The 21,658-nt window shown below is 37.7% G+C and overlaps 1 protein-coding gene across 1 annotated transcript in view; it reads left to right on the top strand.

The window, feature by feature from the left end:
- The first annotated feature begins 2,236 nt into the window (after positions 1–2,236).
- Positions 2,237–21,658, top strand: part of HSDL2 (hydroxysteroid dehydrogenase like 2) — a 46,647-nt gene continuing 27,225 nt past the window's right edge. The window contains exons 1-6 of the mRNA XM_016213746.2: positions 2,237–2,326; positions 12,548–12,711; positions 13,875–13,973; positions 14,851–14,965; positions 19,683–19,786; positions 20,703–20,801. Coding sequence (XP_016069232.1) covers positions 2,310–2,326; positions 12,548–12,711; positions 13,875–13,973; positions 14,851–14,965; positions 19,683–19,786; positions 20,703–20,801 — 598 coding nt within the window. The 5' untranslated portion in view covers positions 2,237–2,309. The remainder of the gene's footprint in view (positions 2,327–12,547; positions 12,712–13,874; positions 13,974–14,850; positions 14,966–19,682; positions 19,787–20,702; positions 20,802–21,658) is intronic.

The following is a 21,658-nucleotide window of genomic DNA, read 5'->3' on the forward strand; positions in this document are numbered from 1 at the left end:
AAATAATTTACTAGGTTATGATCAATTTAAAAAGAACAGGATAGGATATAATAGAGTCAAATAAAATAGAATAGAAAACAGTACTGGGTCTGGATTAAAATGTATTTCCTTATGTGGGTTGTGGTCAACAAACGTGAATATTACTGCATTATACACTTAAAAAGTATATTCTTATACAAGGAGTCAGGGTTAGAAGAGTCTTTTGATAATTTAATAAAGTTTTCAATGCTGTATATTTAGATATTTCAAAGTAAGTTGGCATTTTCAATCTCCTGTGTAGCTGAAAATTACTTTTTAATATTGGAGAATTAAACTTAATATACTTTAGAAGTCACAAAACAAGTGAAGACAAGCTTGACTGTTTTATGATAATTTAAATAATATGAAAATGAATTAGAGTATCACATCCTATTTTAATGATGCAGTTTTAAGGAATTTCAAATTTATACCTCCTTTTATTTCCCCTTTAAGGGAGTCATATAGAGAACTTCATGTTATTTTCGCCTTAATCCAAATCAGGTTTTAATTTATCACAATATTGTTAACATTTTTGTGGTATTATATTTTGAATTTTAAAATAACAGTGCCATCTGGTGGTTATTCTGAACATTTTCATTTCTCAGGTATCTAAGAATATAATTGCATGTGGATATCCAATAGCTGGTAACATACTTAACTTTTTGAGGAACTGCAAAACTGTTTTCCAAAGTGGCTGTGCCATTTTACATTCCCACTAGCCATGTAAGAAGGTTCCAATTTCTCTACATCCTGGCCAACACTTATTTTCCATCTTTTCTATTGTAACCTACTGGGTGTAAAGTGAAATCTCATTTTGGTTTTGATTTGCACTTCTCTAATAACTAATGCTGTTGAGCAACTTTAAGTGTACTCGCTGGCCATTTGTATAACTTCTTTGGAGAAAGGTCTATTCAGATCCTTTGCTAATTTTTCGATTGGGTTCTTTTTGTTGCTGAGTTAAGAGTTCTTTATATATTCTGGATACTAGACCTTATCAGATAATTGATTTGCAAATATTTTCTCCATTCTGTAGGTTGTCTTTTCACTTTCTTGAGTGAAGAGTTTTTTCATTACTCTTTCTAAAACACTATTTACAACAGTCTAAAGTACACATTGGCTACTCCCCATTCCTCCCGCGTAGGCAGAGACCGGGTCTTTTTTGTCCTGCTGTGTCCAGTGACCAGCCCACAGCAGGGGCTACTTCTCTGTTGAGTAAGTATTCCTTCCCAGTAAGCACCGTATCGTGGGCCGCAAATTCAAGCGCCTATAGGAGACTGGCAAGTGATAAAAATGAGTAAATAGAGTTCTTTGGGGCTTGTAAGTGGGCGAGTACGTAGCCCATCTCCAGGCTAGTTTCTGTAACTAGTCCTCAGTAAGAAGCGCCGCCTCACAGTACAAAGCAATCTCTCCGCGCCTCCTGAAAAATATGCCAGTCTTCAGTCGTTAGGCAGCCGAGTGGCGTCCAACGTGTACTACCAAAAGCAACACTGGACCGCAGAGTTAACCGCGTTCCAGCACCGAGTCTGGGAATAGCTTCTCTGAGACACCGGCTAGGGGTCTAAACTGTGCATTCTTTGGCGAGACTATCACAAGAGCTCTGACCCCGAAGCTGCCCCTGCCAGTGCTACCTACGGGCCCGCGGGGCCGGACCGGCTTTAGCCCAGGTTCGGTGGGAGTCGAATGCGACGCTGGCTGGTTTCCGGCAGAAAGTACCTGCGAGGAAAAGCGTTGCTGAGGGCAGCCTCCGAGCGAGGGCGTGCCGCGGCCCAGGCGCCGGCGCTCGGGCGTGGAAGGAGGGAGGACCTGGAGTCAAGGTATTCCCAGGGCGGAGTCCGCTGAGAGGCCGCACCCTAGCCCTCAGGGTCCCTAAAGCAGGATTCAAATGGACGCCCCGCTGGCAAAGGATCGCAGCGCGGTGACGAGGAGCCTTTACCGCCGGGAAAAGGCCTACGTCGCGGCTGACGCGCTCAGGAATATAGGCGCCGGCGGGAGACCAATTGTCACCCCAGTGCCCGCGAGGGGGGCGGGGCAGAGTTGTCTCTCACTGCGCTTGCGCGGACTTCCACGGCCGGCCGAGCACGAGGTGGTAACCAGCGCCGAGGGCCCGAGCGGCCCACTGCGTGCGCAGGCGCACTCAGCAACCTCCGGCTTCCTCAGCGCCGGTTCCACGGCAGGCGTAGGGGCGGGGCCTCGGGGGGTCGGGGGCGGGACTAAATGCGGAGGGAAGGACTGTCTCTCACTGTCGGCTCGCTGCGGTTGCTGTCGCCGCGGATTCTGATCCTACCAAAGTCATGTTACCCAATACCGGGTAAGGGGATGGGGGCGCCGCGGGGAAAGACCGGGCCGCGCGGAGCGCGCCGAGTGGATGGCCCGAGGGGCCCGGCGGCGGCTGTGGGAGGGTTAACGAAACTGCCCGGCGCGCTCCGGAATGCTGGACCGCGCTGGACTCAGTGTTCTTAGAATTGCGATAACGCGTGAAAAGTAACCCAAAGTTGTGTACTGCAGGGTGGCCGCAGTATAAAAGCCTCTTCCTCAGGTAAAGGACCCGGAGTGGGTTACCCCGCCGCCCGCGGGGCGGCCCCATCTTGGCTTGAGCAATAGCTGCGCGCCTCGCTGAAGGCGTGCAAGTTCTAGGTGAAAGGTCACTGGAACGCTTGTGCACCCGGTGCGCGTCCTCTTGTTCTGACCGCGCGATTCTGGAATAATAAAATAATGCAGTATTTAAAAAGTGGTTTTCAAAGTAGTAACAAATAAAGTTAACCTTAAAGTGTAGGTATTTTTGTGTGGGGATTTTTTTCACTTTAAAAAGATTTTTAATTGTGGTAAAATACTCAGTAAAATTTGCCATCTTAACCATTTTTAAGTTTATAGTTCAGTAATGTTAAGTATATTCACATTGTTGTGCAACCAATCTTTAGAACTTTTTCAACTTAGAAAACTCTATACCCATTAAATAATTCTTTTCCCCTTTCCCCCAGCGCCTGTCAACCACCATTCTACTTTGTTTCTATAAAGTTTGAGTGTATTGAACTGAGTGGCATGTCCATTATGTAATTTGCTTGACACCTGCAAGCACGTGGCCAAAAGATTTAAACACCGAAGAGGGGTGTCAAAAGTGAGTTTTGTCATCCTTAACTTCCAGTTCTGTTATTATCTGGTATTTTTCCAAAGATATTCTGTGCATTTAAAAATATATTTTATATATCACCCTACACACACACAGACCACATTTTGTTTATTATTGTTATTTTAAATCTACTTTATTGATTTCAGAGAGAGGAAAGGGGAGAGAGAGAGAGAAACATCCATGATGAAAGTCATTAATGGGGTGCCTCATGCATGCCCCCTGTTGGGGATGAAGCCCAAAACCCCTGCATGTGCCCTGACTGGGAATTGAACCTAGATCTCCTGGATGGTGGATACTCAACTGCTGAGTCACACCTGCTGGCACACACCACATTTTTTAAAAATTATTAAATTTATTGGGGTAACATTGGTTAATAAGATTATGTAAGTTTCAAGAGTACTATTCTATAATACATCCTTTGTGTATTGCATTGCTTTCACCATTGTTATTTATTTTAATCCTCACCCGAGGATATTTTTTCCATTGCTTTTCAGAGTGGGGGAGAGAGAGAGAGAGAGAAACAACTGAGGTGCGTGCCCTTGACCAGGATTGAACCAGAGACTGTTAAGTCTGCAGGCCCAAGCTCTAACCACTGAGCCAAACTGGCTAGGGCTACACACCACTTTTAATGCTAGCAAACTCTCTTCTGGGCCTCATACCTAAAATGTCTTAGGAAAAACATTTTCAGTACATGTAGCTGTTCTTCCCTTTTAATGGTTACACAGTATTCTATTGATGAACCATAATTTATTTAACCGGCTCCTTGTCATTGGATACCAGATCATTTCTAGTTTTTTGTTACACCCTCTTTGCTGCAAAGATTATATATGTATTCACCTGTTCTCACATACTTGAGTGTATCTATATGATAAATTCCAGGAAGTGAGGTTGCTATATCAAAGAATATATGCACTTTAAGTTTTGTTAGCTAATACTGATAGCTCTCCAAAAAGATTGCACACCCAAAAGGATAAATGAGATTTCCTAATCCAACATGTTGACAAACAGCAAAATGTTTGATAATAAAAATGTTTGTTTTGATAATAAAAATCTAGGGGAAAAATGGAACCTCATTATAGTAAAAATTTGAATCAGGAGTGAGGATGAGGACCTTGATATGTTTAAAGTAGTAAGCCCCAAAAGAGCACTTTTGACCCCCACAGGACATTTGAAAATATGTGGGAATTTTTTAAAATTTTTATTTTGTATTGATTTTAGAGAGAGAGGAAGGGAAACTGATTGGCTGCGTTCTGCATTCCCCCCACAGGGGATCGAGGCCATAACCTAGACATGTACCCTGACCGGGAACTGAACCTGTGACCTCCCAGTGCACAGGAGGATGCCAAACCAACATGGGCCAGGGCTGAGAATATTTTTGATTGCCACAATTAAGAGGGGTATTACTGATGTCTAATGGATGGAATCCAGGGATGCTGGTAAACACCCTGTAATGCACAGGGTAGGCCCCTACAATGAAGAATTACCTAGTTCATAATGTCATTAATACAGAGATTGAGAAATTCTGGTTTAAAACTATCTTTGTATCTTTTTCTTTGCGTGCCTTTTGATTGCTCTCTGAGAGCTCTGTTTTAAAAAATTTGTTCTATGTCATGTGTCAAATATTTTTCTCAGTTTTTTAAATTGTGTCCTGACTTTGTTTATACTATTTATCATGTAGATATGTGTTTTTATTGAGTCAGAGTTATCAATCTTTTAAGGCTTTTGTGTTTTTGTGCAAACCTATAAGGCGATCTTAAATCAAGATTTTTAAAATTTGGGCCCTGGCAGGTGTGGCTCAGTTGGTTGAGTATTGTCCTGTGCACCCTAAAGGTTGCCCATTCAATTCCCGTCAGGGAACATGCCCAGATTTTGGGCTCAATCTCTAGTGGGGGATGGATAGGAGATAGCCAATCGATGTTTCTTTCTCATCAATGTTTTGTGCTCTCTTTCCCTTCCTCTCTCTCTCTAAAATCAATAACGTAGTTTTAAAAAAGATTATTTAATTTATTTAAATACATCTTTATTGATTTCAGAGAGGAAGGAAGCAGGAGAGAAAAACATCAATGATGAGAGAGTCATTGATTGACAGCTCCTGCATGCCCCCTACTGGGGATCTAGCTGATAACCAGAGCTTGTGCCCTGACTGGGAATTGAATTTTGATCTCTTGGATCATAGGTCAATGCTTAATCCCTGAGCCACACTGGCCAGGCTTCCTGGTTAGTCTCGAATGCTTATTTTTCCAAATGAACTTTAAAAAAGCTTGTATAGTTTTTTAAAGTGATTTTCTTTTTTAAAATAGTTAAAAATTTATTACCTTTATTCTGATTTTCTGATAACAGAGAATTTTGTAAATTGTAGTATAGGTTATCTCTACATTAGCAAGTTTTAGCCATCTATGTACTGAAGAATTTGACTTCCTTCCTTCCTTCCTTCCTTCCTTCCTTCCTTCCTTCCTTCCTTCCTTCCTTCCTTCCTTCCTTCCTTCCTTCCTTCCTTCCTTCCTTCCTTCTCCCTCCCCCTCCCTCCCCCCTCCCTCCTTCCCTCCTTCCTTCTTCCTTGTTTCCATCCTTCCATCTATGTTCTGAGGACCTCCCCCACCCCACCATCCCAGTTCTAATGCTTGAGAGCTGGAGGAGTTCCTTAATAGTACAGGCACAGGGTTTAAGTTAAGAGGAGAAGCTGCTTTTGCCTTTTTTTAAAAAGTTTTTACTGATTGATTGATTTTAGAAAGAAAGGGTGGGGGAGAGAAACATCAACTTGTTGTTTCACTTATTTATGCATTCATTGGTTGATTCTTGTATGTGCCCTGACTGGGGAATCAAACCCACAACCTTGGTGTATCAATATGATGCTCTAACCAACTAAGTTACCTGGCCAGGGCTGCCTTTGCCTTTCTTTCAGGAATCCCTGAGACTCTGAATGAGGAAAAAGATTCCTTTATCCTACTGGGAATCAATCCAGCTAGACCAGAGGCAAAGAGAGAAAGCTTTTTAAGCTATAGTTGGGACATGAGATAGTTATAGAACTTTGAATGTCTGTAGGTACTGAATGATATAGAGCAAGTATTGTTAATTTTCTTAGTTGTAATAATGACATTGCTATGTAAAAGTTAAAGATGCATATTTACAGGTGAAATTATTTGACCTCTGAGATTTGTTTTCTGATAATTACTCAAATTTTTGATAATTGTTGAATTGTTAAATAAACATGGGAGCTTATACTGTTTTCTATATTTTTGAACATATTTGAAAATTCCATAATAAAAATTTAATAATGGTCCTCAAGTGTCTTTGCACTGTTTATTAGTTGCAAGGGAAAGAATAGTAACTATACAGTGGAGAGATCTGATAATACCGTAATTGGATGGTCAAAATTAGTATTTCCAATAAGTACAGATGGACATCATGCTCTTCCAAGTATGATATACTGTAGACTCAATATCTCATATTCTGTCTGGGAATAAATAATCTGAATCTAATCATGAGGACTTATCAGCTGAATCCAGGGTGAGAAACATTCATTTTTAAAACAGTGGCACTGTATTCTTCAAAAAGTCAATATCATAAAAGACAAGAGAGATGGCAAAAATGTTCTAAATTAAAGAAGACTAAAGAGATATGACAGCTAAATGCGCTATCTGATCTTAAACTGGATTCTGTACTGGAGGGCAAAAATTACTGTAAAAGTTATTACATCAATTGACAAGATTAAAATATTGGCAGTTTATTAGATAAAAGTAGTTATTGCATCAATGTTATATTTACTGAAGTTGATAACTCTACAGTAGTTATGTAAAATAACAGGCCATGACATATTCAACTTACATTTAAGTGTTCAGAAAAAATAAGATATATAGAAAGAGAAAGGGAGAGAGAGAAAGAGCATAAGTGCTAAAGCAGTAGGATAAAATGTTAATGATATATGAATCCGGGCAAAGAATATATGTGTGTTCTTTGTACTATTTTTATTCTTGCAACTTTCCTTTAAAATTATTTACAAATAAAAAGTTAAAAAGAATGATGTACCTGGGAATAAAGCCAGCAAAAGATGTGTAATACCTTTCTGTAGAAAATTACATAATTTATTGAAAGATACTAAAGAAGTCTTAAATAAAAAGAGAGTGATACCATGTTCATGGATTGGAGCACTCAGTGTCATAAAAATGTTGGTTCTTTCCAAATTAAATTATAGATTCAGTACAATTTCTATCAAAATTCCAACTGGTTTTGCTTATGCAATTAGCTACGCTGATTCTAAAATATATGTGGAAAAGCGAAGGTTCAGGCATAGCTAAGAAACTCTTGAAGAAGAACAAATTGGAAGTATTTGCCTTATCAGTTATTGGGGGTGATAAAGCTATTAAGACACTGCCATCCTTATAGGCCAGTGCAACAGAAAAGAAAGTCTAGAAAGATCTATTTATTATGGTGACTCAGTCTTCAATAAAGCTGGCATTAAGGTTCTGTGGGAAAGACAGGCTTTTTAGACTGGGACAGTAGGTTATTCATATGGGAAAAAGTATAATTGGATCCCTACCTCAATTCATCTACAAAAATTCCGGGTAGATTTAAGACCAAAATTTAAAAGATAAATCATAAAACTTTTGAAAGATGGCAGTGATTTTTTTATTATTCACAGATCTTTAAATTGAGTGGGTTCTGCTCTTCATACTCTAAGTTGAGGTCATTCATATGGCTGCATTTAGCCAGGCCCTTGGCTGGAGCCGAAATGTCCTAAATGACCTCTTGCCCTGCAAGTTGTGTCTTGCATGACTCTCATTATTTAGTCATCTGTTCCTGTACTTTGCAGCATGACATCCAGCTTCCAAGAGAGAGAAAGTGGAACCTGCCAGTCATCTATAGCTTGGGCTTGGAAATCCCAGAATATCACTTTTATCACATTTTGTTGCTAAAAAAAAAAAAAAAAAAGGGGGGTTATAAGGCTAACCCAGACTCAAGGGGAGGGGGGAAATATGCCCTTCTTGATGGGAAGGAATGCCAGAGGATTTGTGGCCATGTTTAACAATGTCCTATAACCCAGCAGTTTCACCAGTAAATACATATGCCCTAGAGAAACTCTTGCACATGTGGCTGGAAGAAACGTGTAAGAATGTTTATAGCAACATTGTTTTTAATATAGAAAAAATAAAATACCTGGAGACCATCCTCAACGTCCATAAACAGTAGAATGAGTAAATAATGTACAGTATATTCATATATGGAATATTATATATTAAAATGTTTTGTGAAAGAAGCACATCTTAGAATAACATTTACTGTATGAATCTTTTATATAAAGTTCAAAGTTAGGCAAAAAAATAAACAGTGTATTGTCTAGACTGGTTAGGCAAAACTTTTCCTGTAAAGGGCCAGGTAGTAAATATTTTGGGCTTTATGGGCAAGAGGCAAAATTGGAGCCATTATGTAAGTATAAGAGATGTATGTATATATGTGATATGTATGTATATCAAGAGAGAACCAATTTCCACAATATTTTTTATTAGTGAAATTCAAAATAATTGAGTACTTTTTTTTTTGTAAGACAGATTCTACTAATGAGAAGAATGAAATGCTTTTTGGAGGGAATAGAGAGAATGTCATAGGTTCCTAGGGCTGCAATAACAAAGTACCACAAAGTACTTTGAACGGGATAAAAACAGAAATTAATCCTCTCACAGTTCTGGAGGCCAGAAATCTGAAATCCAGGAATCATCAGGGCCATGAATCCTCTGAAATTCTGGGTAGAATCCTCCCTTTCCTCTTCCTAGCTTCTGGTGATTGCTGGCAATCCTTGGCATTCTTAGCTTGCAACTGCATTGCTCCAGTGTCTACATTTGTCTTCACATGATACTCTCCCTGTGTCTGTCTGCACGTAGTTTTCCCTCTTTTAAAGACACCAGTCATGCCGTGGCTGGTGTTGCTCAGTGGTTAGAGTGTTGGCCCACGCACCAGAGGGTCCCAGGTTTGATTCCTGGTCAAAGGCACGTACTTTGGTTGCAGGTTCGATCCCCTGCCCTAGTTGGGGCACGTGCAAGAGGCAACCAATTGATGTGTCTCTCTCACATCGATGTATCTTTCTCGCCCACTTCCTCCCTCCCTCTCTTAAAAAAAAAAAAAAAATTAGTGGAAAAAAATATCCTGGGGTAGGGATTAACAAAAAAAAGAAAAAAAGACAACAGTCATATTGGACTAAGGGACCACCCTACTTCAGTATGACCTCATCTATACTAATTACATCTGCATGTATAATCATTACATCTGCAATAACTCTATTTCCAAATAGGGTCACATTCTGACATATTGGAGGTTAGAACTTTAACATATCCTTTTGATAGATACAATTCAATCCATAACAGAGAGATAATGTTTCACTTAATTGGGGTTCAAATTAGTGTTCCCTAGCATCAAATTGATCATAAATGTTCATCTGTAAAAACCATTCTTAGCTCTAGGGCTATACACAAACGGATGGTCAGATTTGGCCCCCAGCTTAGACATAGATATGTAAGTATTAGGAATAATTAAAAAAAACCACCAAGGGAATGATTAATATTTAAAGTAGTTGTTACTTTGCTGTGCAAAACCTTTTTAATTTGATGCAGTCCGATTTGTTTATTTTTGCTTTGAAACCATCAACAAAACGAAAAGGCAACCTACCAGACTGGAGAAGATATTTACAAATGATAAACCTGATAAGGGGTTAATATCCAAAATATATAAAGCACCCATACAACTCAACAAAAAGCAGAAAAACAATTTGATTAAAAAATGGGCAGAGTACCTGAATAAACATTTCTCCAAAGAAGACATACAAATGGAAATGCAAATGAAAACCACAACGAGAGAACATCTCACACCTGTCAGAATGACTGTTATCCAAAAGGCAACAAGTAACAAGTATTGGCGAGGCGTACAGAAAAGAGAACCCTGTGCACTGTTGGTGAGGTTGTAAATCGGTGCAGTTACTATGGAACAAAAAATTGAAAATAGAATTACCAGACGATCCAGCAATTCCACTTCTGGGTATATATCCGAAGAAAATGAAAACACTAATTTAAAAAGATATATGCATCCCTGTGCTCATTGCAGCATTATTTACAATAGCTAAGCTATGGAAACACCCTAGGTGTCCATCAATAGATGAGTGGATAAAGAAGGTCTGATACACAATGGAATATTATTCAGCCTCAAAAATAGTGAAGTGTTAACATTTGGGATGACTTGGCTGGGCCTAGGGAGTATTATTCTATTCTAAGTGAAATAAGTCAGAGAAAGACAAATACTACCTGATTTCATTTATATGTAGAATCTAAGAAACAAACACTACAAAACAGAAACAGACTCGGATACAGATAACAAACTGAGGTTGCCAGAGGGGAGGGGCATGGGGGTTGGGCAGAAAAGGTGAAGGGAATGAGAAGCACAAAGTTCCAGTTATAAAATGAGTCGCAGGGATGTAACCCAGCATAGGGAATAGAGCCGATAATGTAACTTTGTACGATGGCAGGCGGTTACTAGACTTAACTGTGGTCATAAGCTGTATAAATGTTGAATCACTATGTTGTACACCTGAAACTAATAGAAAATTATACTTCAAAAAATAAAAATAAATTAGTTGTCACTTTGTGGGGTTGGGAAGGACGGGTTAAGTTAGGAATAGGCAGCCTCTGGGGTATTGGTAACGTTCTGGTTTTATTTCTTTTTATTTTCTTTAAACTATATACTTCAGTTTATGTGCTTTTTTGTATGTTTACTATATTTCACTAAAAAGAGTTGCCACCTCTCTGTTTCTTCCTCACTTCTCCACTCCCCTTCCTTCTTACCAAACTGGTTAATTTTTTATTTTTTTAAAAATGTGTCTTTATTGATTTCAGAGAGAGAAAGGGAGAGAGAGAGAGACAGAAACATCAATGATGAGAGAGTCATTGATCGGCTGCCTCCTGCATGCCCCCGACTGGGGATCCAGCCCACAACCCGGCATGTGCCCTGACCGGGAATCGAACCTGGATTTCCTGGATCCTAGGTCGATGTTCAACCGCTGAGCCACACCGGCCAGGCTAATCCTTATTTTAAAACTCTTCTCCTACCACCTCTGATCACTTCTGGAATATAATCCTCCCGATCTTGGCAAGAGCCTATGTTCTTTTGTTAACAAGCCTGCTTATCCTTATCTGTTACCCCTGTATCTGGTTACTGTCCCCTTTTTTCTTGGTCATTGTCACTTTTGCTGTCCTCTATTCCTCCTAAAAATGTTTTCTTATTTGCCTTTAGAAAGTAAACAAAAAAGTGGGTTTCCCTCCCTGTTATCTGACTTTATTTTAGATGTTTTCTTCTCACTAACAACAGAGTAAGTACAAAGTTGCAAGTTAAGGTGGATGGATGTAAAGAATGAATGGGCTCGGAGAATTTTCCTCAGTACATTTGGATTAGAGAATCTTTTAATCAAGCACCCTGAGCTCTTTGCCAGCCTCCTAGGTTTGTACGTTTAACAGTTTTATTGAGATGTAATTCACATGCCACACAATTCACTCATTTAAAATACAGAATTCAGTGACTCTTAGTATATTCACAGAGTTGTGCAGCAATCACCACAATCAATTTTAAAATCTTTTTGTCACCCCAAAAAGAAATACCACACCTCTGAGCTGTAAATCCCCAACTCCCCCCATCTCCAGCCCTGGGCAACCACTAATTTTTATGTCTCTGTAGATTTGTCTGTTCTGCATATGTCATATAAATGGAATCATACAATATGTGGTTCTTCACGACTGGATTTTTTCACTTAGCATAATGTTCTCAAGGTTCTTCCTTGTTGCAGCATGGATCAGTACTTCATTTTTATTGCTGAATATATTCCACTGCATGGATATACCACATATTATTTATCCATTCATCAGTTGATAGACATTTACATTGTTTCCACTCTGGCTATTATGAACAATGATGGGCATCCATTGAACAATTATTTGCTTTTAGATAATTTCTTTTAAATGGTATGTATTCATTGTAGAAAATATGAAAAATCCTGAAGAATATAAAGAATATGATAAAAGTTATTCATAATCTCACCACTCAAACATAAGCTTCATTAACACTTTTTTGTGGAAAAAAGGACATGTTTATGTAGTTTATTGATTCTTCATTTCTCTTTAAGATTTACTTTTCATTTGAACAGATTTTGTTTGCCAATCACTGCAAGACTGGCCAACTGCAGTTGTAATAAATAATTTATAAAACGTGCAGTGGGAGCACAGTAGAGTTACTAGCTAATCAGATGGCGGAGGGAGGAGGGGTTAGAGAACGTTTCACAGAGGAGGAAACATTGCAAAAATATGCATATGTTCCTATACTGGTAAGTAAAACACTGAGGTTTCTAATAAGGTCACATTTGTTCTGTCGTAGGAAGCTGGCAGGATGTACAGTTTTTATCACAGGTGCAAGCCGTGGCATTGGCAAAGCTATTGCATTGAAAGCAGCAAAGGATGGAGCAAATATTGTCATTGCTGCGAAGACCACTCAAGCACACCCCAAACTGCCAGGCACAATCTATACTGCTGCTGAAGAAAGTGAGTAATGTGACAGTGCCATTTCATGAGGTGTCCTCACGGCGGTTTCAATACGTAGAGAATTTGCTGGAGAGTTTAATTATAGCTATTTGAAAGCAACCCTAAAAATAACTTTATCTGCTTAACATATTTTGTCACCTTGGAGCAGTGATTGGGAACTGTTTTTCTCCCCCAGCACTTTTGAGTGATACGAGACTCCCATTAAAAATCATGTCTCATAAGGGCAGTGGTTCTTGGATCTGAGCGGAGTAGTGGAGTGGAAATAGAGAAGAGAGAATTTATTTGAGATGTGGATGATGTGAACACTTTGAAAAAGCTCTCCATGTTATTTATTCTCTGCAGCATTTGCAAGTCACTATTTTAACACTTTCAGTTCACAAATAATTATCGAGTGCTTATATTCAAGGTCTTGTGCCAGGCACAGTACCAGGAGGGAGGGCTCAAAAATTCAACTTCAGTTGAGGTTGGTGGTTTTGTTATGTTAATAGCACTGAGGTTATGTTAAGGGAATATATATGAAGTATTGATGAGTGAAGTGATGTCCAGGATTTGTTTTAAAATACACCAGCAAAAAAACAAAACAGGGTTGGATGTAGATAAATGAACAATCATTGAAGATAGGTGATAGATTCGTAGTAGTTCATTATAGTATTCTTTATATTTTTTGAACATTTCATAATAGTTTTTTAAAATTACCTTCCTGTTTTAGCTTTTTAATAGAATTTTTAAATTCCTCTTTGTTTTTGTTTTTTTAAAAATATATCTTTATTGATTTCAGAGAGAGGAGAGGAGAGGGAGAGAGAGAGATAGAAACATCAATGATGAGAGAGTCATTGATTGGCCGCAGCCCGCAAACCAGGCATGTGCCCTGACTGGGAATCGAACCCCGATTGCCTGGATCCTAGGTCGATGCTTAACCACTGAGCCACGCCCAACTGGGCGCCTCTTTGTTTTTTAATGGAACCGTTCTACGTACTCTGAAGCTGGATATGGGTTAGTCAATCTTTCCTACTGTAGGGGTGATGTCACTAGTAATTATAAGACATAGTTATTTATATTGATTTTCTGAAAATAGGCACTTATTTTTTTTTACTCTTAAATCAGAATGAAAGGTTTAATATTTGCATGCTTTAATGCTCTTTTTGTTCATTTATCCTTCATAGTCGAAGCCGCTGGAGGAAAGGCCTTGCCGTGTGTTGTTGATGTGAGAGATGAACAGCAAATTAGTAATGCAGTGGAGAAAGCAGTTGAGAAGTTTGGAGGTAGTGCCTTAATTCTGAAATAATTATTGAATATTGATAAAATATAGGTGTAACTATAACTTTAATTAAATTTTTAAATTATTTTCTGAGTCTTAAGAGTATAACCAGAAATGAGTATTGCTTATGTAGAAATGTTGATTTGCTAAAAATTATTTTGAATAATATAGCAAATTTACCATCCAATATACGGCTAGGACCTTGACAGTAACATACATCCAACCAGAACTAGTTCCCCAGGTCCCATTCTCTTGCTTCTCTTCAATTAATATAACCATATGTTACATATGGGGGGGAGGAGGACTGGATATAAGGTGCAGCAATAATCATTATTCTAGATTCATTTTATTTTATGAATGAGTTGCCAAAACACACTTGATCTACTTTGATGATTTGCCTGGGAATTGATACTCCGAGTCCTTTCTCTTTTCCCACTTCCCAATACCAGAAAGGAGCTTTTTCATTTCAGTAAGGGCCTTAGAAGGGAGGGAGACCTATGTGCTTGGAAGGAGGGTAGCCTTGGAAAGATGCTAGAGAGGAGGGGAAACTTGAAGGAAGTTAGCCTGAAGTTCTTGGAGACGAGTAGGGATGACCAGGAGGTATGAGAACAGATAAGAATGGAAGCTACAAACCACTAAGAACTAAGCCTCCTTGTAGTTTCACCGGTAGTTCCGGTGATTGGCTATCTCCATTGTGCCAGTGAGAATCATTTGGGTGTTTTGACACAGCTACTTAGTCTTACATTGGTGTATTAGTCATCTTATCTAAAAGAAGTATTTGTGAACCAACTTAGGGTTCAACTATACAGAGTAAATGTTTTCATTTCTGTTTGTTATAAAGTTTAAATTACATTAATAGGAAGTTGATTATTTGAAAACAGGAATTGATATCTTGGTGAATAACGCCAGTGCCATTAGCTTGACCAACACATTGGAAACACCTACGAAGAGAGTGGACTTGATGATGAGTGTCAACACCAGAGGCACCTACCTTACGTAAGTTAAAGAGTTGTCGGGAAGAATGTTGTAATATTTCTCAGAGGACTAGCAGTAAACAGATTTGAACCTGATTAGCAATACAGTTTAAAATTTAGTCAAAAGGCCTAAAAGTGCTGCAAATTAGTAGAAAGTATTTTAAATAAATTGTTTTATTCAAGAGCTCCTTTTCTCTGTGACTCTAATAAATACTAAAGTATAGCTCAAGCATTTTCAAACATTTGCATGAAGAAATACATATATGCATACCAAGTCTTCTGATGACTCAAGCCAGCAGTAGTCTCTCTTTCCTTTGTAAAACACTTGGGTTTTAGTTATATAAATAACAGGAAGCTTATTATGAATCACATTTTAATGTAATCAACAAAAGGCTAATGCTATCTTGGGGCAACATCAGCGGAAATATAGAATATAGAATGAAAGTAAATTTGGGCCTGATCTGTTTTGGATTGGTCAGACAGTCCATCTTGTTTATTTGTCAGTTTATCTTTTTATTTTTCCTCAGGTCTTACCATTTTTCATGTGGATATAGAACTTGCTTGTCTGCCTTATTTTGTATCTTTCTTAATTGTATACATAGAACAGGTGGGCTTTGGAGTCAGACTCCTTTGAGTAGGATTCAGATCTTATCCCCCACCCTTCATGACTTGCTCTCTGATGACCTTGTGCAAGAAACTAAACCTCTTTATAGATTCTGTTTCCTCATTTGTAAAGTGGCGATGATTGAGTATGTCCTAGGATTGGTCATGAGAGTTAAATGTAAAATTTGTTTTTAGCCCTGAACTTGCCCTCAGACGTGTTTTATTGGGTCTGCAAAACATAGCCCTGGCAATGTTAAAAAAATTGCTTTTATAGTTATGTACATTCAAAATTTCATTAGTTGCCTACATGAAAAAAAGCAGGAGATTTACACAAAAATTCAGATTTCTGGCTTTTCTTGAACCGTTGGAAAATCTGGCCACATAGAGATCGCATTCCACATGGCAGCAGCTGCTGCAGCTGAGTGGCAGTGTATGAACTGCCTATTCCATGGAGCATGAGCTCTATTGTCTTCTGGATACTGAGGATAGGCTAAAAAGTTGCCATTTATTATTGTGCTTGCACTGTTGTTTTTCTTACAGTAAAGAGGAAAGTAAAATATTTCTCATACCCATTTCTCTATCTGAAGTGAGAAAATGAGACATATGCCAAGAGGGCCATACGTTCAAGTGAAGTGAGTGAGAGCCTGCTTTTTTGTAGGTCGGGCATATTTCTGTAAATTCAGTATGTAAGGCACATCTCTATTGAATGGAAACCATAGTGAATCCAACCACAGTAAGAACGATGGCAAGCATATAGAAAAGATGACCTTGAAAAACTTAGTGACCTAGAAAAAGACTAACATTTCAGTGGGGTTTGTGTTTATTTTTAAATAAAATAAGCAATGCTGCTCTGTGATGCAGTTATGTGTTACATGAAGGAAATGGTCTGGGCATTGTAATCTTTTATAGCTGGTAGCTTCGTAGAAGAATTTTGATTGAATTTAAAGTCATTTAAACAAGTATTTAAAAATATAAACCTAACTAGGAATACCGTTTCTCAGTATATTGAATTAAAGCTTAGAAGGACAGATGAATGAAAAAGTTGTCATATGTGGTAGTTTCTATTGTAGATGATGATGCCAGATAAGAAATATTCTACCCACCTAGTTATATTTATTTAGTGTCAGGAGAATTTTGATATTAAAAAATTGTGTAGACTGGGTACCCATGACATGAACATCAGGAAATGGCTTGTTAAGTATTGAGAAATATCTTAGGAAATTTAATGTAGATTTGTCAAAATTAGTAATCATAACTATAGACAGTGCTGCTGTAATGGTCAGTGTTAACTTTATGCTTATTAAAAACTTAACTACTGTAGAAATGTTTCACAGAGGTGCAGAAATTAAGATTGTTCATTGTATTGTTCACTAGATACAAGGATACAAAAAATGTCTTGCTAAAAAGTAAAAAATGGACTGTGTTATAAATTGTACGTACTAAATACACCTTCATGATTTGAAACAGACAGTTCAGTGCTTTACTCATGTTGAATACAATCATGATCGTCTGCTGTATGACAAGATTGTGTGGTCACCGTGTATTGTTGAGGAAATTGACTCTCTTTGCCACCCAAGAGAAAATTTACAGCTCAGTCCCCAAAGAATGGATTAAAGACTTGGCTTTTTTTAGTCGACTTTATGACTTATATAAACACAAATGTATGATTCTCATTGATCATTCCTTGTGAAATTATGTCTTTGGAAAATCCATTTGGCAAGCCTATCTGGACCCTTGTCTATACTCAGGTCATTTCCCAAAAGTGAAAATGATGACCTAAACCACATTCCTACAGTTACAGATTTGAAGGTTCAGTTTAAAACAAAACAAAAAACAATAACCCTGATTTCAGACTGTAAGAAAAAGAACTAACCTTGTTCAGTTATCTTTCTCAGTGAATACTATTTGTGTAGTTGAAGAACTACAAATGGAATACCTAAGCTGTAGGGCACTAAGGTACTAAAAACTAAATATGAGTTTTTTTGAAAAACAGATCTATGAATAGCTCAGGAATAAATAGCCTAAAACAAAACCCCCCATTTTAAAGCAAAGATTCTATTCTATTGAAAGTTCCTTCAGGTATGAACAGCTATTTTCTAAATAAAACTAAATATTGTTCCCAGTTAAAGGCTTATTGCAATGCCAAATGAAAAACATGACATTGACCTTTGGACCAAAGAAAAGGTGTAAGGTGGTTGGCCTTATATGAAGGTCTAAGTTATAAAAGAGAAATTCATAATGAAATATTTGCATTTTAATTTTTGTTTTATTTTTTTATTTAGTGATACTCACTTATTCATGTAAGATAATTATAGATTGTTTTCTCAGGGAAGCTTGAGAAGCATCCTTGGAGGAAATGGGGGTAAGGCCCAAAGAACTGACCTATTTGGAGATTTCAGCAAGGACCTGGAAGGGTTTCCTGATCTCTGTTGCCCAGGGCCCTAGAGCCTGTGACTTGTATTTTAGTGGTTTAGAGAAACAGGGTTGGAAGGCAGAGGTGAGGTAGAAGACAGACCTTTAATTTTTATTTTAAGTTTTAATTAAATATATCATCTCTAGTATTATATGTATTTGTGTCATGTTAAATGCTAATAGAAGTTTGGTAATAAAGTTTGTATTTCTGAATAGTTTATTTTTCCTATACCCAGCTCACTTTATTCATTGACTCAAATGCCCTATGGGCCTTTGAGCTTACAATAAATTTTCAATAAACTTAACCATTTTATTAAGCTGAAGGCATCTAAGCATGGTTAGAGTTTTTAATATGATATATAAGATAGGACATATTGCTGTAGAAAAATGCACCTAATTTAGGATTGGTACTGGTGAGGGACCTGCAGGCAAAGTGTGGGTAGAAAGGTTTTGTCTAATAGATCAAAGGAGAAGCTCTTGTTTCTAATGTAAATGAGATGAGCTTTTACTTTGAATGTGAAATATGGTCTTATTGCCTGAAATAGATTTGGTTTGTTTCCTATTGATGTTTTGAGGTGCAGTTTGCTGTTAATGACTGTCAGCTCTAATATTGTTTGCCCCTCCCCACCTCACCCACATAAAAGTAAAGCATCTTTGGAAAGGAAGAATATATATAAAAACCCTTTAGTGATATTGATTGTATTTGGTTTATAAACTTGAAAATACATTGCTGATGGTTACAAGAATATTGTACATCTGGTAATAAGAAAACTGACTTGAAAGAAGAATGGATAAGTTCAAAGTCCTAGAAGTTACTGAATGTGAAATAAAACTAAAAGCTATAAAATTATTAAGCTACAATATTTAATATGTTATAGCTTAATAATGAAAACTTTTAAAATATTGGACCTGAATCTCCTGTAAAATAAATTGCCTACCTTTATAAACAGTATTTAAAAAAAACCCAACTTAATATTGCTCCCAAAGGCATATTGCATTGCATATTGGTATAAATTAAACTTGGAAATGTATTGGGAGTTATGTTATTAAATTACAATTCCAGCATAGCAGGAATACCACACCTACTAAGATGAAATAAGTCAGCCTATATAATACTAATAATAGCAGTAGTTTATTTCAAGTTTAGCATATGGACTGTTTTAAATATCTCATATGTATCATTTCATTTTAACTCCTTGGTCAGTCCTAGATGGTAGCAGGTATTACCAACATTTACCAGTGTTAAAACTGAGAAGTAGAATGCTATATATTTCCCCAGGATCACATAAGGAAGAGGCAGAAGGAGGATTAGAACCCAGGTTGTGTCTGACTTGAAGATCCATGTTCCTTGCCACAGTACAAACTGTACAGGCTGACAAGTACATTAACCGTTACTGAAAATTGTGCGTGTGTGTATGTGTGTGTTGGGCAGGGAGAATTTGGAAGGATGTAGTTGAGGATAACCTCAGTTGGATTTAAGGCTAATGTACCAAGAATTTTATCATCATCAAGCAGATTATGTCAGGCCATTAAGCAAAGTTTCAAGGATGAAAATGAGCTGCTTTTCCTACATTCATTCTAGAAGAGTAAAAACAAACAAAAGTACCCTGCAGGTAGCTGAACAAAATCACTTGCTCTGTAGAAGTAGTTTAAAATATAACTTTAAAAAGTGGGGTGGTAGTTAGAAAGCTATTAATTTGGCTCGTGTTTTCTTCTGTTTTCAGGTCTAAAGCATGTATTCCTCATTTGAAAAAGAGTAAAATTGCTCATATCCTCAATCTCAGCCCACCATTGAACCTAAATCCACTGTGGTTCAAACAGCACTGTGGTAGGTGGTAGGATGAGGGGATGGCTTGTTCATTTGTTCTGTATTAAATCAGTGTATCTATTATGTAAGCACAATTTATATAGAGCATTCAGCATTACTTTTTCTATGCAGAATCAGTAGCATTTTGGAAAGTAGGTTCTTAATCTTTTGTCTGTAATTATAGAATTGAAGTATAATTTACATTCAATAAAATGCACAGATCTTAATGGTTCATTTTGATGAGTTTTGACAAATGTGTACCCTGCATAACCAACACCCAAATCAAGATATGCATTTCCATCATCCCAGAAAGCTCCCTCAAGCCCCAGTGGGTATGTTTTATTGAATGTAACCTATTCTTCAATAAAGTTGGTTAAAAACTATCCATGAAATACTTTATTCTTCACAGCAAACTAATGAGTATACTAAATAACAAGATTTCTGTATAAGTGTTTCCTTTACAACAGTTATATCAGAGACTTAGTCCTTAGTTCACAGAGCAAAACTGAAAGAGGTTCTGTTTTCATTGATGAGGTTAAACAAGTTTTCAACCTTTAGTTGTTAGCAGTTTCCCTTTATTAGCAGTAGTTTCCCTTTAAATGATCACTTTCATTCTCCAAAAAGAAAAAAGATTAAGAAACAATAATGTAACTTATCCCAGTGATAGTAAGGAAAATGAAAGTTTATCATTGTCTCTTTTAATAAATATTTGGATGGAAATATATAAAGTAGCTCATCCCTGTTTAGCTGCTTCCATAAAAAGTGTGTTTTTTTTTTTAAAAAGAGTACATTTTAAAAATTATATTTTGTACATATTATATTATTAAAGAATTCTAAAAAAATGTATCAGGGAGGAAATAGTAATGGAAAGAAATTGATTATTTTCACAGATTAATTTATTAATTAATTAAATGTATTTTTTTGTGGTTTCTTTTAGCTTATACCATTGCTAAGTATGGTATGTCTATGTGTGTGCTTGGAATGGCAGAAGAATTTAAAGGTGAAATTGCAGTCAATGCATTATGGCCTAAAACAGGTATGTACCTTAAAAAATTTTTTTTTGGATTCTCACTCTTTTTTTAAATTTTTATTTATTGATTTTAGAGAGCGAGAGGCAGGGAGAGATAGAGAGTAACATCGATTCGTTGTCCCACTTATTTATGCATTCATTAGTTGCATCTTGTATGTGCCCTCACTGAGAGTCAAACCCGAATCCTTGGTGTATCAGGACAGTGCTCTTACCAACTGAGCTACCAGGCCAGGACTCATTCATTGTTCTTGACACTCTTGAGATGCATCTTGGGTGAACAGGGTAGGGTAGGAGTGAGTAGACCCAAAGGTAACCTGTCTGTCTGTTGGGAAACAAGTTAAACTCTTTATTGTACATATAGAGCCCTTTTCAGTCATCTTCCAGCTTTGACTTGGACTGTATGACTGACGCTTAAGCAGATTGCTGCGCAGGAAACGTTGAGCATTGGAACACTTGAAGAGTTTCATTAAAGCCAACAGGAAGCCAGCTGTGCTTCCCTGACCTTTTCTCCACTCTCATGTTTGGTACCTTACTAAATTCTGCAGACTCTCATGCTGGTGCTTTGTCCTCGTGCATCCCAACGAACGCTGCTTTTCTTCCTTGTATTCTTAATACCTTTGCCCTTTTCCTTGAAGAAAAACTGACTTATCGGTGCCTTTGCATGAATCCTGAGTTCACAGAGTGCCCTGACCCCCGTTAGGTGACAGAAGCAGCTACCTACGGCTGGACTTGGTATGCAGCTTTTGAGCTCATGTATGGCAGAAACTCAGGGCTTGGGAATGTGCTGTGTGAAAATGAGGGAGACCCAGCAAAGCTGACAGGAAGGGAAAGCTTGTCCTTCTTTTGGATTCTTTTTCTCACCT

The sequence above is a fragment of the Miniopterus natalensis genome, chromosome 12 (assembly GCF_054644295.1).
Source record: "Miniopterus natalensis isolate mMinNat1 chromosome 12, mMinNat1.hap1, whole genome shotgun sequence".
NCBI lineage: Eukaryota > Metazoa > Chordata > Mammalia > Chiroptera > Miniopteridae > Miniopterus > Miniopterus natalensis.